Raw genomic sequence first — 11,150 nt, forward strand, 5'->3', positions numbered from 1 at the left:
CCTTGCTGTGGACCAAGGGGATTGCCTAGAAGGAGGAGGGATGGCAAGGGTTGGGGCAGCCTGGGCATGGCCACTCTAAGGAATATCCTGATGCCTCAGTACCTACTATGCCCGGAGAAAAAGTCCAAATAAGGAGTGGGACCCAAGAGCTTTCCCCTGAGTCAGGAGGACAGTTAAGAATACAAAAGGACATCTGGAGAACACCATTCTACAGAAAGCCTTAACGCAGGAAAAAAAAAAAAAAAGAATACACAAGGACAAGAGCCTGGGGTCTTTATTGCATTGAAATGGGGAGAGGACCTGTGGTAGGCTCAGTTGTAGGCGGTGACCTGGGTGATCCAGGTGCTGAACTTGCTGACCCGAGTATACATGGCAGGTGCGTACACATTGCAGTTGCTAGTGCCCCAGGAGACGATGCCAATTAGCACCCACACATTTCCCTTCTGGCAGACGAGAGGGCCTCCAGAGTCACCCTAAGGGAAGAAGAGGGGAGAGGTCAGAGTGGAGGTTTAAGGGGTGCCACAGGACAGTGCAGGGGACAGGACGGTGCCATTGCTCACCTGGCACGAGGAAGCCCCTGAGCCACCTGCACAGATCATGGAGTCGGTGATACTTGAGCCCCAATATTGCTTGCACTGACTTACAGTGACCAGGGGCAGAGCCACCTGCTGTAGGCGTGCTGGGGTCACATTGCCTGTGGGCCAGAAGTGGGGTGATTAGGCCCTGGATGATTTGTACTCACCCTAGCCCTCCCACCAGGATCATTGGTCCAAGTTCCTACCCATGCCACTCAGGCGGCCCCAGCCGGTGGTGACACACGTGAGACCTATAGGCAGCACCTCATCTGGGGAAGCCAGGCACACTGGTGAGATGCGTGGTGTGTACTGGGCTGGTGAGGCTAGCTTCAGTAGTGTCAGGTCATTGTTCATGGTAGTGGGGTTCCAGTAAGGGTGTGTGATGGCCTGTGGAGCCAGGAAGGGACCCTGTAGGGTGCTGGTGGGCATAGGCCCCCAGGGTTGATGGATGCTGAGGGGGCCACACCAGGGCATGCCCAGATTTCCTCATCCCCAGAGCTCACCACCTGCACTGTTCCCTCTCCCTTCCCATGTGTGCAGCCAGGCACTCACCCTCGAGATGGACAGAACCTGCAAAGGCTCAGCACTGGATGATTGGTCATACTCGCCCAGGACAACAAAGTGGCGGCCAGGGCTGCAGTAAGAGTGGGGTTGGGCAGCCTCAGGGAGGGCACACGACAAGAGAGGGGCATCCAGAGGAAGGAGGTAGGGAGAGGTGGGCTGGGACGGGGCAGATAGAATGGAAGCACTCACACGACATTGCAGTGGGCAGCTGTGACCACCCAGGACTGACTGATGAGGGAACCACCACAGAAGTGGAAGCCGTTGCTGTCCTGGGGCCAGGGGTCAGAAGTCAGGGTTGACTCAGGCTATGCTTAGATATGAAGCACCTTGGACCATGTCCCACCCCCAGGTGCATGTACCTGCAGGGATACCTGCCAGGGCCAGGAGCCTGGCACTGCGTTCTCCCCATTGACAATCCTCTGGCTGAAGCTCATCGCTGGTTTGATGGCAGGAACACCACAGCCTGGCAAGTGGGCTGGTGAGGACCTGCTTCCCACATCTTTTCCCCACCTCCTCTTGGGTACCCCTGGGCTCTGCCTCCCAGGGGGTCCAGATTGAGAGGGCTCATCCTACTCCCTCTCACCCTGAGCCCCTCTGGGCCTCCATAGCTACCGAGGCTACCCCCATCCAACCAGAATAGATAGAATGGAAGTTCTATCCATTCTCTTGCATTTCTCTCCAACTTACCCATCACCCTCCGGCTCAGGCCACTGTTCTTCCTGACCCTGGGATAGTCTCTTCCCTGGCCTCTCCGCCCTCTCTAGGCCTCAGCAGTCCAAACCCTTCGTGCATCCAGCGGGCTCTTCCTGAACTGCACGTCCAACCTTCGGCTTCTCAGCTTCCTAAACCCTCCCTGGCTCCCAGGTCTGATCCAAGCTTCTGTCCCTTTGTGAGACCAGCCCCTGCCCACCTCTTGTCCTCTTCCAGCCCTGGCATATTCTTTTTCCTTTGCCCATTCTGTACATCTCTTTCCCTTCCAGCCAGCCTGGCCCTTTCTCTGAATCCCTGGGCAGGAAGCCTGGCTGGTGCTGGGAGCCAAGTTGCCTCAGGGCTATTCAACCAGGGCTTGTCCAGGCCCACTCACCCCGAGAGGAGCCAAGGAGGACCAGGCTAAGAGTCAGGCTGAGCAGCAGCATTGTAGCAGCCGTGAGGCTGAGAACTGGGTCTGGCTTTATGGGTCTCCTTGTCCTTGGGCTAAAGTCCTGTGTCTGAGGCCAGGGCAGCTGTGTGAGCTCAGCCCCCTCCCACGCTCTAGTCAGAAAGAAGGTCTCTGGGCCAAAGTCCTCAACCTAGGCCTGGACTTATCAGACAGAGCCCAGGTGTGAGGCTCTCACCTCCTCTGCCCCTCAAAGCTTGGCCTCTGATTGGCTCTCTGAACCACCTCACATCCCAAGTGTAGAGTATGGAAGCCTTATGATTAAATCAGGTCTATGGTGACCACCTCGTGTCTGGGATCAGGGAAGTCTCCCAGGACTACGAGGGGCATCAGACTCAGAGAAGCCTGCTCAGCACTCAGGGGTGTTGCTGACTGTGGAGGGAATGCCCAGCTGTACCAGCCCTGTTGTGGAGGGCCAGGGTATGTGGCCAGGACAGGGGCTCTGGAATGTTGTGAATTCTAACATATCATCTCAGTGATTCCTTATCAACTTGGAATAGGAGTCACAGTTTGCTCAGAGATGGTGATTCTCCCAGCATATGGTGCCCTTGGGAGATCTAAACCTTTATCTGTTTGGCTCCAAAGCCTACACTCTCAATGGTGATACCTCAGAGGGGCCCAGCACACAAGATGGCAAGATGACTGGCTGACCTTTGATGGAATTCGGGGTGGAAAGGTGACAGCCATCAAATCTCTCAAAAGCCTTTGGTCCCTAGGGCTCTTGTGGACAAGCCCCTGGTGTCTACAGCACAGTTGTTGTAGAGCCCCAGGCTGAAGCTGCACTGAGGGAGAGAAGACCAACCCTGTATGCAAAGTTGCAGTAAGTTGGCTGGCTGCCTCCTAGGGGTGTGAGGGCTTCAACTGATTGGAGAATACATCAGTCAAAAAAATAACGAGTTAATGGTTGAAGAGAGAGATGGATGGATAGACAAATTTGTGATAAAGCAAATAAAATACTAGTTGTGAAGTCCGTGGTGGGTATACAGGTGTTCAATGTACAGTTCCTTCATCTTTTATGTTTAAAAATCTTCCATCATAAAAAACTGGGGGCAGGGGAGAACAATCAGGAGCCCAGGGATGTCCAGCCTGGAGTAGCCCATTCCCCGGGGCTGGGCAGACTCCAGCAGTTCCCAAGCTCCACTAGAGCTCAGCTATTCTCTCTGAGGGCAGGATGCTCCTTCCAGCACCCACTACCTGCACCTGGCACTTGTGGGTGCCCACTAAAGGTTTGCTGGATAAATGTCATTTTTCTCCACATGAGCCCTGTGACCCCTGTCAGTGCAAAAAACTTGGAGCCAGCCCCCGTGTTCACAGTCCAGCATGTGCAAACAGAGGCCCAACTTTGTGTGCCCGGTCATCAGAAGTGTTTCACAGGTAAGGGTGTTGCAGGGGTGAGGAGTGTTCTATGAGAACTTGGCCTTGGAGTCAGGGAGCAGCCCCTTCTATTAGCACTTTAGCTCTCAATGGGGTCCATGGGAGGCTTATTCCTGCGCCACTGATGAGCCAGGAAAAGCCTTTAGGTGAGGGCAGTTAATGGGGCCTTTTGGGTGTTCACAACAGGTCCCCAGTGGGCTGTAGGGCAAGAGCAAGGCATGGGAGTGGCAGGAGGAGCCTCTATGGTGTGGAGAGCCAGGAGGGGGCTTACCACCTTGAGCCTGAAGTGATTGCCAGGGCTGGGGTTCTGGAAGGGTAGATGCCTAAGGTGATGGGTGAAAGGCACTTCTTAGGCCCTGGAGTCATGGGAGGGAGTGGACTGTGCACAGAAACCTTAGCCAAGAGCCCTGATGGCTGCTTGCCCCTCCACACAAGAACAACACAGTCATCTGTTTAGGTGTTTGTTATTTTCTGCATTTATTCCCCCTTGTCCCAAGCTCTAAGCCTCAGTCTACATTACTCCACCTCCATGGCCTGCACAGTTTCCTCCAGCAGTTCCACAGTCAGCGGTATCACTGTTTGGGAGAGGACAGCTGTGCTTCCAGGGGCAATGTGGCACTGGCTGGGCCTGGGAGAGAAGAGGGATGGCCTCTCAACATAAACCCATCCTGTGGCTCATCCTCTTCTCGCAGCATCCCCCCATCTCCCCTGCTACTGCCCCATCCTCCCCTGGGGTCCCCCATCTCCCATGCTCCCACCTGTCTATGGGCTTTGTGGGTGAGCTCAGTGTTCGCAGCAGCTTGGCGCCGGTCCCCATGATCACACATGCATCCACACTGCCCCCAGAGCCCAGGTCACCCAGGATCCCTGCAGTGATGGCTTCCACCAGCAACCTCTGCGCCACTTCCAGCTGTGATAATGTATGATTGTGAGGCCTGATGGACCCTCTGGTATCATCCTCAGGCTATAGCCTGGGGACTTTGTTAATCTTGAAGCCCAGACTACTTAACATTTGCTCACACCAAAACTCCTCTCTTCCTACAACCTCATCTCCTCAAGATCCCCTCCCCTAGTCTCTGCCTCTCTCCAGAGACTGTGTTCCCACTACCCTTATCTTCACAAACTTCTCAGTCACACTCTTGGCTCTGCTTCCAGTGTCCTGCCCACTCACCCAATGTGGTCTTGGTACCCCAGTGTACACTCCCTCATTGGCTTTTTCTTTCTGGGCCTTAGGCACCTTTGCAATGAAACGTCATCTGCTTCCATCCCACCCCAGAACAAAATCCAGGCTCGAGACCCCACCTGATACTCTACTCAGCTCCAAAGGATCCTGTTTTTTTTTTAACTTCTGCCAGCAGTCCCAAGTTTTTTTGGACTGACTGGTCTTTTGAAATAGCACTTCTCCATCCTCACTCTACTGGCCCCTCAGTCCCCATTCAGTCGTCACCTCCTCCAAGAAGCCTTCTGGGTCTCCAGACTGGGCCAAGGTACCTCTGTGATCTCCTAGCTCCCCCTGGGCACTTCCCACCAATGCACACGTAGTAGGGGGCAAGTGTCGCTCACCGTCATGTTTGGCTGGAACCGGTCCTCCAGCACCGCCAGGGCCGCATCCTGGCCGGAGCCTGCAGGCAGAAGGGGCATCTGAGGTCAGTTGCAGCCGCCCCGTCGCGGGACAAGTGTGAGGTTCGTGGGGAAGGGGCAGAACTGCTCACCCAGGGCGGTGAAGGGCAGACGGCTGTAAGAGCCGTGGGGGTGCACGCTGTAGAGCTGCGGTCCTGTCAAGTCTACGCCGCCCACGATTAGAGATGCTCCCACGTAGCCCCGGTACCTTTTCGCGGAGTGGTTGTGGTCAGCCTCTGGCACCAGGGTCCGGGTCCCGCCCCTCCGTCACACTGTCCCTGGATCCGAGGCCCGCCCCTTCCTGTGGTCTGGCACCACACCTCTGACTTCGTTCCTCCTGTTGCCCAGCTCCTCTTAGGCCGGCCTCTTCCGGCTTACCGAGGCCCTGCCCTTTCTGTTGTCCCACGTCCCTTCAGCTCCGCCTCCCTGCAACTGCCCCCTCCAGGGTCATCAACCCCGCCCCAGCACCGGAAGAGCATCTGGCGCAGAACGCGGGTGACCGTGGCCACCCGGGGTTCGCGGCCGGTGGACAACGCGTGTAGCTCCATGTTGGACGCCGCCATCCGCGTGGTCATCTCGGCGTCCGCGGCTACGCCAGCTCCACAGCAGCTGAGGACGAAGGGAGGGTTGGTGGACGGGGCTGCGATGGGCGGGGACTAGGGATGGGAACAAACGAGCGGTTCTGGTTTGAGGGAACGTGGCTGGGGAATTCTCACTAGATTTTCGGGGCAATGAAGTGGATCTTCTCGCAGCTCTTGTCCGCGACGACCGAATCGTTAGTGGCCCGTGTATCCGCACCCAGGATAACCCCATCCTGCGGAGGCAGAGCTGGCTCAGTGCCCACCCCTTCCCCCCGGCCGCCCCTCTAAGCCCCCAGTCCCAACCCCCTGCTCACCCGGAAAACAAGGCCCGCGATGGTGGTCCCGGTCTTGCGCGCATGAGGGACCCCGTGCCCTGGGAGGACACATTCCAAGGATGCATTTCTGGAAACGGAGGGGATATGCCGGGTTTTGCTTTTTCTGTGAGCCCCGTCACATCTCCCGATTCCGTCCGGGTCTCCCTCAACGCCAAGGGTAAGCCTTGGAACCCAAGTCTCCCAACACATGCCCCCAGCCCCCTTGTCCACACCAGGATTAAAGGCCCTGGAGCTCCCCCACTCCTGGAAGCCCACACAGCAGGCACAGGTAGCTAGGGCCAAACTTACCCCGCCTCACCTCTGGCAGTTCTCGAAACAGAAGCCCCCTTGGGGCCCTAGCATTGGCCTCAGCATCTCGGGGTAGGTAGCGCGGTCCTGGGTTTGGGGGTCGATGGTCACACGAGTAGGACCAGGGCAGAGCAAGGAAGGCCACAGCCTTATCCTCCCCAAGGGCTCTACATCTGATGCTTCCTGCTTTCGCTTTCACCTTTCCTCAGAGCTACTGGGCCCCTTTCCCCATCTCCTCTTTCACTTTGACGTTCACCTGTGGCCCTACACAGCACAGCTCAGGAAAGGGGGAGATGTCCCTTGCCTGGCTTTTCATGGTGCTCCCCGCTCTGAAATCCCTCCCTCTGGCCGTTGTTCAGCACCTCCTACCCTTCCAGCCTGCCCTAAGTCCAACTCTAACCTCAAGTCTCTCAGCCCCAAGACTGTCACATTGGCCAGGTCTTTACATTGCTACTGGCCTCTCAACAGCATCAGGCATGGCCTGCCTTTTGTCCTGTCTCTGTCTAGCCAACTCCTGCCTCTCCTTGGTTTCCTCCCTGAAACTTCAAACACTAAGGCTCAATCCTAGGCCACAGTGGTCCTTTCACCTCCCCCATCTCAGGTTCCGTCTTTTCTCTCACATGAGGGGCACGATGGCTGTCCATCTAGTGGCCAAGCCTTTCACATCCCAAATCACCCTAAATCTATCCACATCCTTCTTCCAACTACTGCTTTCATCTCAGCCAGAAACTTTTCCCCCTGAATACTGCTCTGATCCCCCAGGCTTCCCTATACTTCCTGCACCCCGCCTGCAAGTTATACTCTAACCTTTAGAGAGGGGGTATTTCTAGATTGGAAATCTGGTTACACTCTTCCATGGTTAAACCCTCCAGGAACAGCTGCTCTTAGGCTCAAACACAAGTCTTTACAGTGGACCATGTTACCCTTCTCATCCCTTCTGATCCCACCTCTTCTGGGAAGACTTCCCTGACCCACAAGGCTCAGCATCTTGCTGCTCCCTAAACTTTTCTCTCAGACTACTTAGCTGTATTAGTAATTAAACCCTCAGTGAAATGATCTGATTTTAGTGTCTTGTCACACTCATCCAGACTTTAATATGTTTCTGTTACCCACCTAGCACTCAAAAAGCCCAGTCTAGAGGTGGGGTCCCTCCTGCCTTTCTGGGATCTGGGAGGATGGCTCAGATCTTCCTTGCCCCACATCCTTGGCACCATGTGTCCCCATTCCACAGCTGTGTGTACAGCTACCTCCAGTCCCCACCTGCCAAGCAGAGTCAGGCACAAGGCAAGCTGTCTAAACAGCTCAACCAGGAGAGTGGGAAGCTTTACATCTCAGGATGCCCAGTTCTATCCCAAGCTTCAGCAAAGCCCATCTCGCTCTGTGCTCCAAAGTATGAGGCCTGGGGCTGCTAATAAGTAAATCCTGGTATGTGGACCCTAGTGCCTCCCCCTCAACTCACAGTACATGTGAGGGCTTACAGAGCAAAGGAATGTCTTTATTCAGGGGACAGGGGCCCTGGACTGCCAGCTGGGGGCGCAGGGTTGCTTCGACGGTAGGTACCCAGCAGGATGGCATTGATATGCTCCAGTGTCTGGTTGCTGAAGACCATGTTGAGGTGCTGTGTCCCATGCAGAGGCAGCAGATGTACAGGCTGTGGTTGGTGGCTCTGCCAGAGGGCACAGAGCTCAGAGCTGCGTGTGGCCACAGTGTCATCACCATCCTCATAGAGCACACCCACAGGGTCCGTGTAGGGGAAGCCATGGTCAAATATGTAGGTGCGGGGCGTGGGTAGGCCCACACCATACAGACAGTATACTTCCACACCAGGTGCGGGGAGGCCTGCCAGCAGGTCACGTGACTGTAGCCACATGTACCAGCCTTCTTCAAAGTGCAGGTCTGCAAAGAAGCGCTGAAAGTCATGGCCCGTGTAGTTGAAGCTGGGTGTGGAAATGAACACGTGGCCCTCAGGCCATGCTTGGCTGGAGGGAAGCATCCAGGGAGAGGTTGTTGTCATGCGCTGTTCCTCTTTCAGCTTGATGCTGGACATGATCGGGATACCCTGGTTGTCACCTGTGGACATGGAACAAGGTGGGGCAGGGAGCTGGGCCTGGTTACCCCTGGCCCACAACTTGACCCCCAGGCTGAGTTCAGCAGGAGGCTCAATCTTATCACTGCCCAATCCAAACACTGACTACAAGCCACAGACTAGAGAAGGCCTAGATTTTAGTAGGTGCTCAATGTGTGCTTATTAAATGAGAAGTCCCAATGGCACCTTTGTGACGCAGAGCTGTAAGGGCTCAAAAGGAGGGCAGGAAGAGGTTCTCTGGGGATGGGTGTGCGTGTATGGAAGGAGGACAGTGCTGGCGGCTGCTCAAAAGGTGGGGCTCCTAGGGTCTGACCTGAGCTTTGGCCGACCCATCGCCTCTGCCCTGGACAGAGGGGCTCCTGGAAGCAGAGCCACCCTGCAAGCTGGGCGGCAGCACCTGAGGCCACAAGGAACAGACCTAGGGCAATGAGTCAGATTGTGGGGGCTCACTTGCTTCCTCTACTTTCTTCCTCTCTGCCATCCCTGAGACAGACTGGCAGGAGTCACTCTAATGGCTCACTGCTCTCAGGGGGCCAGTGAGAGAGGCTATGCCCCACGGATGGTAAACAACACGCCCAGGATGGTATTGTAAGCAGAAGTGGAAGTGAAGGCAGATCCATGGTCAGCTTCATTCCACCCCTGCAAACCCCCACATGACACAGGTGATCAGAGGCACTCTCACCTGAGGCCAAGACCAGCATGGCCTTGATGGAGCCACCCCAGGGAGCGCCAAGAGAAATGAAACCATCAATGAAGCGGTCCTTCCAGGCCTGGGGCTGGCGTAGCAAGAAATATAGCAAGTGCAGGCACCCAAGGCTGTGCCCAATGAGGAAGACGGGCTTCCCGTAAGCAGCATGCATCTCCTCCACCAGCCCAGCAAGCTTCCGGTAGTACTCCTCCTGTTGGGCTGCAGTGGGGCGTGTGGTGTCAGGGCAGTTGGGATCAGAGACCACCTACCCCTTCCTGAACCCGTTATCCACAGAAACACTCACTGGGCTCCAGCCGCCAGTCGTAGGGGGCAGCCCGCACTGTCTCATCCCGCACATACCCATTGTTGACCAGATTCTGCACCAGTGTGTGCATGTAACCTGGTGAGGAGGTAGCAGCATTGGAGGCTCTGGCCATGTCTCCTGTGGGCTCCCCACAGCCTGGAGCCCTGCCCTGTCTCCCGGTACACACACCTGCCAGCTTGTTGCTGTCCAGATACTCAACAGAGTAGGTCTTGCCAAAGCCGGGGACACGGATCTGTACACCGGGGGCGTTGGACACGCGCCCAGAGCTGCGGTTGTACACAACCCTGGGAGCAGTAGGACACTCAGGCAAGCAGCCAAGGGGCAGGGAGTTGGGGCTGGGGCAGAGGGGATGGCACCTACCTGGTGTTATCGATCCAGCAGTCTACCCCAAGGGGTAGGAACATATTGAGATCCAGCCAGATGGTGAAGAAGTCCTCTGTCTTGCGGTAGCACATCCAGTTCACCACATCTGGTTTATCCAGCTTGGCTTCCAGCTGACTCCCCAGGCAGCCAGGCACTGCAGGCACTAGCCTTCACTCTGGATTCCTCAGATTTTCTCCCATGGCCCCCAGCCCCATCTCATCCCCCAGACACTGCAGTGGCCATCCCTCCTCCTTTGTCTTCCGAACCCCAGGACTAGACACAATCCCCTTTCTGATTACACCCCCACCCCATCTCCCAGCAGCCCAAAGCCCAGGCTTCCCTCAGGCAGGGAAGGTGCAGGGGCCGAGGTCACTGCCCCTGCCCCCACAAAGCAAACACCCAGCCTGCCTCTCCATTACTGCCAAAGTCCAAGGTGAGAACAACTAGGTATGGGGGAGTGGGGGCTAGGCCCAGGAGTAGAGGGCAGGCCTTGATGGGCCTTTCCTGCTCTTCTGGGCTGGGCATCTTGTCTATCCTGGGGTGGGGGCTGAGGAAGGGGTGGTGGGGCTTGGCCTAGGGTCCAGTGGCTGCAGCTGGCCACAACTTGTAATGTCCTGGCCAAGCCCTCAGGCACCCTCCAACCCCGACTCCACCTGCCTGGGGTAGACAACTCAGAGACACAGAAACAGTGTGGTGGGGGAAGGGGTTGATTTCTCGGCAGGACAAGCCTTTGGCCCCTCCAAACACTGAGCAGATGTCAGGGCCAATCCAGGGGCAGAAGGGCCTTGGCAGGGTCTGCTACCAGGGCCTGGGGCCCAGGCTCCCCGAGGTTTGGCCTAGTGCATCAGGGGCCTGGTGGGGGCTTACCGAGGATGACAGGCGGTGTGTGGTTACTGAGCTCAGCCTTGGGCGTGGTGTGCGGGGGAAAGAGCACATTGAGGAGCCAGAAGGGGGCGGCAGGGGGGAGCAGCAGCCCCAACAGCAGCCCCCACTGCCATGGGGAGGCTGGCCGACCCATTTCAGCCCTAGTGCTATTGCCCAGTGAAGCAGTCCTGGGCTAGCCTTATCTGCAGTAGGGGTGGGAGGGGCTCCAGGCCAGTGGGAGGGGAAGCCTGGCCAATAGGGGTGGCCAGAGATTGCCGGAAAGGGGCACAGCCCCAAGGAGCCAGCTTTGGGCCTGGGTTCAGTTCTGCCT

At 56.7% G+C, this 11,150-nt stretch overlaps 3 protein-coding genes across 5 annotated transcripts; all 3 read right to left on the reverse strand.

The window, feature by feature from the left end:
- Positions 1-258: 258 nt before the first annotated feature.
- Positions 259-2,275, reverse strand: CTRL (chymotrypsin like). The gene is made up of 7 exons (XM_017644308.3): positions 2,224-2,275; positions 1,499-1,602; positions 1,329-1,408; positions 1,128-1,209; positions 782-962; positions 561-694; positions 259-473 (listed from the first exon to the last, which is right to left on the reverse strand). Exons 1-7 carry the CDS (start codon positions 2,273-2,275, stop codon positions 312-314), a joined length of 795 nt encoding a protein of 264 aa, XP_017499797.3. The 3' UTR covers positions 259-311.
- Positions 2,276-4,127: 1,852 nt separating this feature from the next.
- On the reverse strand, positions 4,128-6,987 carry PSMB10 (proteasome 20S subunit beta 10). Of its 2 annotated transcripts, XM_037025352.2 has the most exons (8): positions 6,504-6,833; positions 6,185-6,272; positions 6,006-6,103; positions 5,758-5,898; positions 5,382-5,497; positions 5,233-5,291; positions 4,428-4,579; positions 4,128-4,297 (listed from the first exon to the last, which is right to left on the reverse strand). In XM_037025352.2, the coding sequence occupies exons 1-8, from the start codon at positions 6,557-6,559 to the stop codon at positions 4,186-4,188; spliced, it is 822 nt and encodes a 273-aa protein (XP_036881247.1). In that variant the 5' UTR covers positions 6,560-6,833; the 3' UTR covers positions 4,128-4,185. The 2 variants fall into 2 exon arrangements, with proteins under 2 accessions (XP_036881247.1, XP_036881248.1); XM_037025353.2 differs by lacking the exon at positions 4,428-4,579 and having other exon boundaries at positions 6,504-6,987.
- Positions 6,988-7,967: 980 nt separating this feature from the next.
- On the reverse strand, positions 7,968-11,136 carry LCAT (lecithin-cholesterol acyltransferase). 2 transcript variants are annotated; one of them, XM_017644303.3, is made up of 6 exons: positions 10,823-11,136; positions 9,953-10,109; positions 9,761-9,876; positions 9,572-9,667; positions 9,262-9,486; positions 7,968-8,563 (listed from the first exon to the last, which is right to left on the reverse strand). In XM_017644303.3, the coding sequence occupies exons 1-6, from the start codon at positions 10,971-10,973 to the stop codon at positions 7,989-7,991; spliced, it is 1,320 nt and encodes a 439-aa protein (XP_017499792.2). In that variant the 5' UTR covers positions 10,974-11,136; the 3' UTR covers positions 7,968-7,988. The 2 variants fall into 2 exon arrangements, with proteins under 2 accessions (XP_017499792.2, XP_017499791.2); XM_017644302.3 differs by having other exon boundaries at positions 9,572-9,876.
- Positions 11,137-11,150: the final 14 nt, after the last annotated feature.

This window comes from Manis javanica, chromosome 17, assembly GCF_040802235.1.
Source record: "Manis javanica isolate MJ-LG chromosome 17, MJ_LKY, whole genome shotgun sequence".
Lineage (NCBI taxonomy): Eukaryota > Metazoa > Chordata > Mammalia > Pholidota > Manidae > Manis > Manis javanica.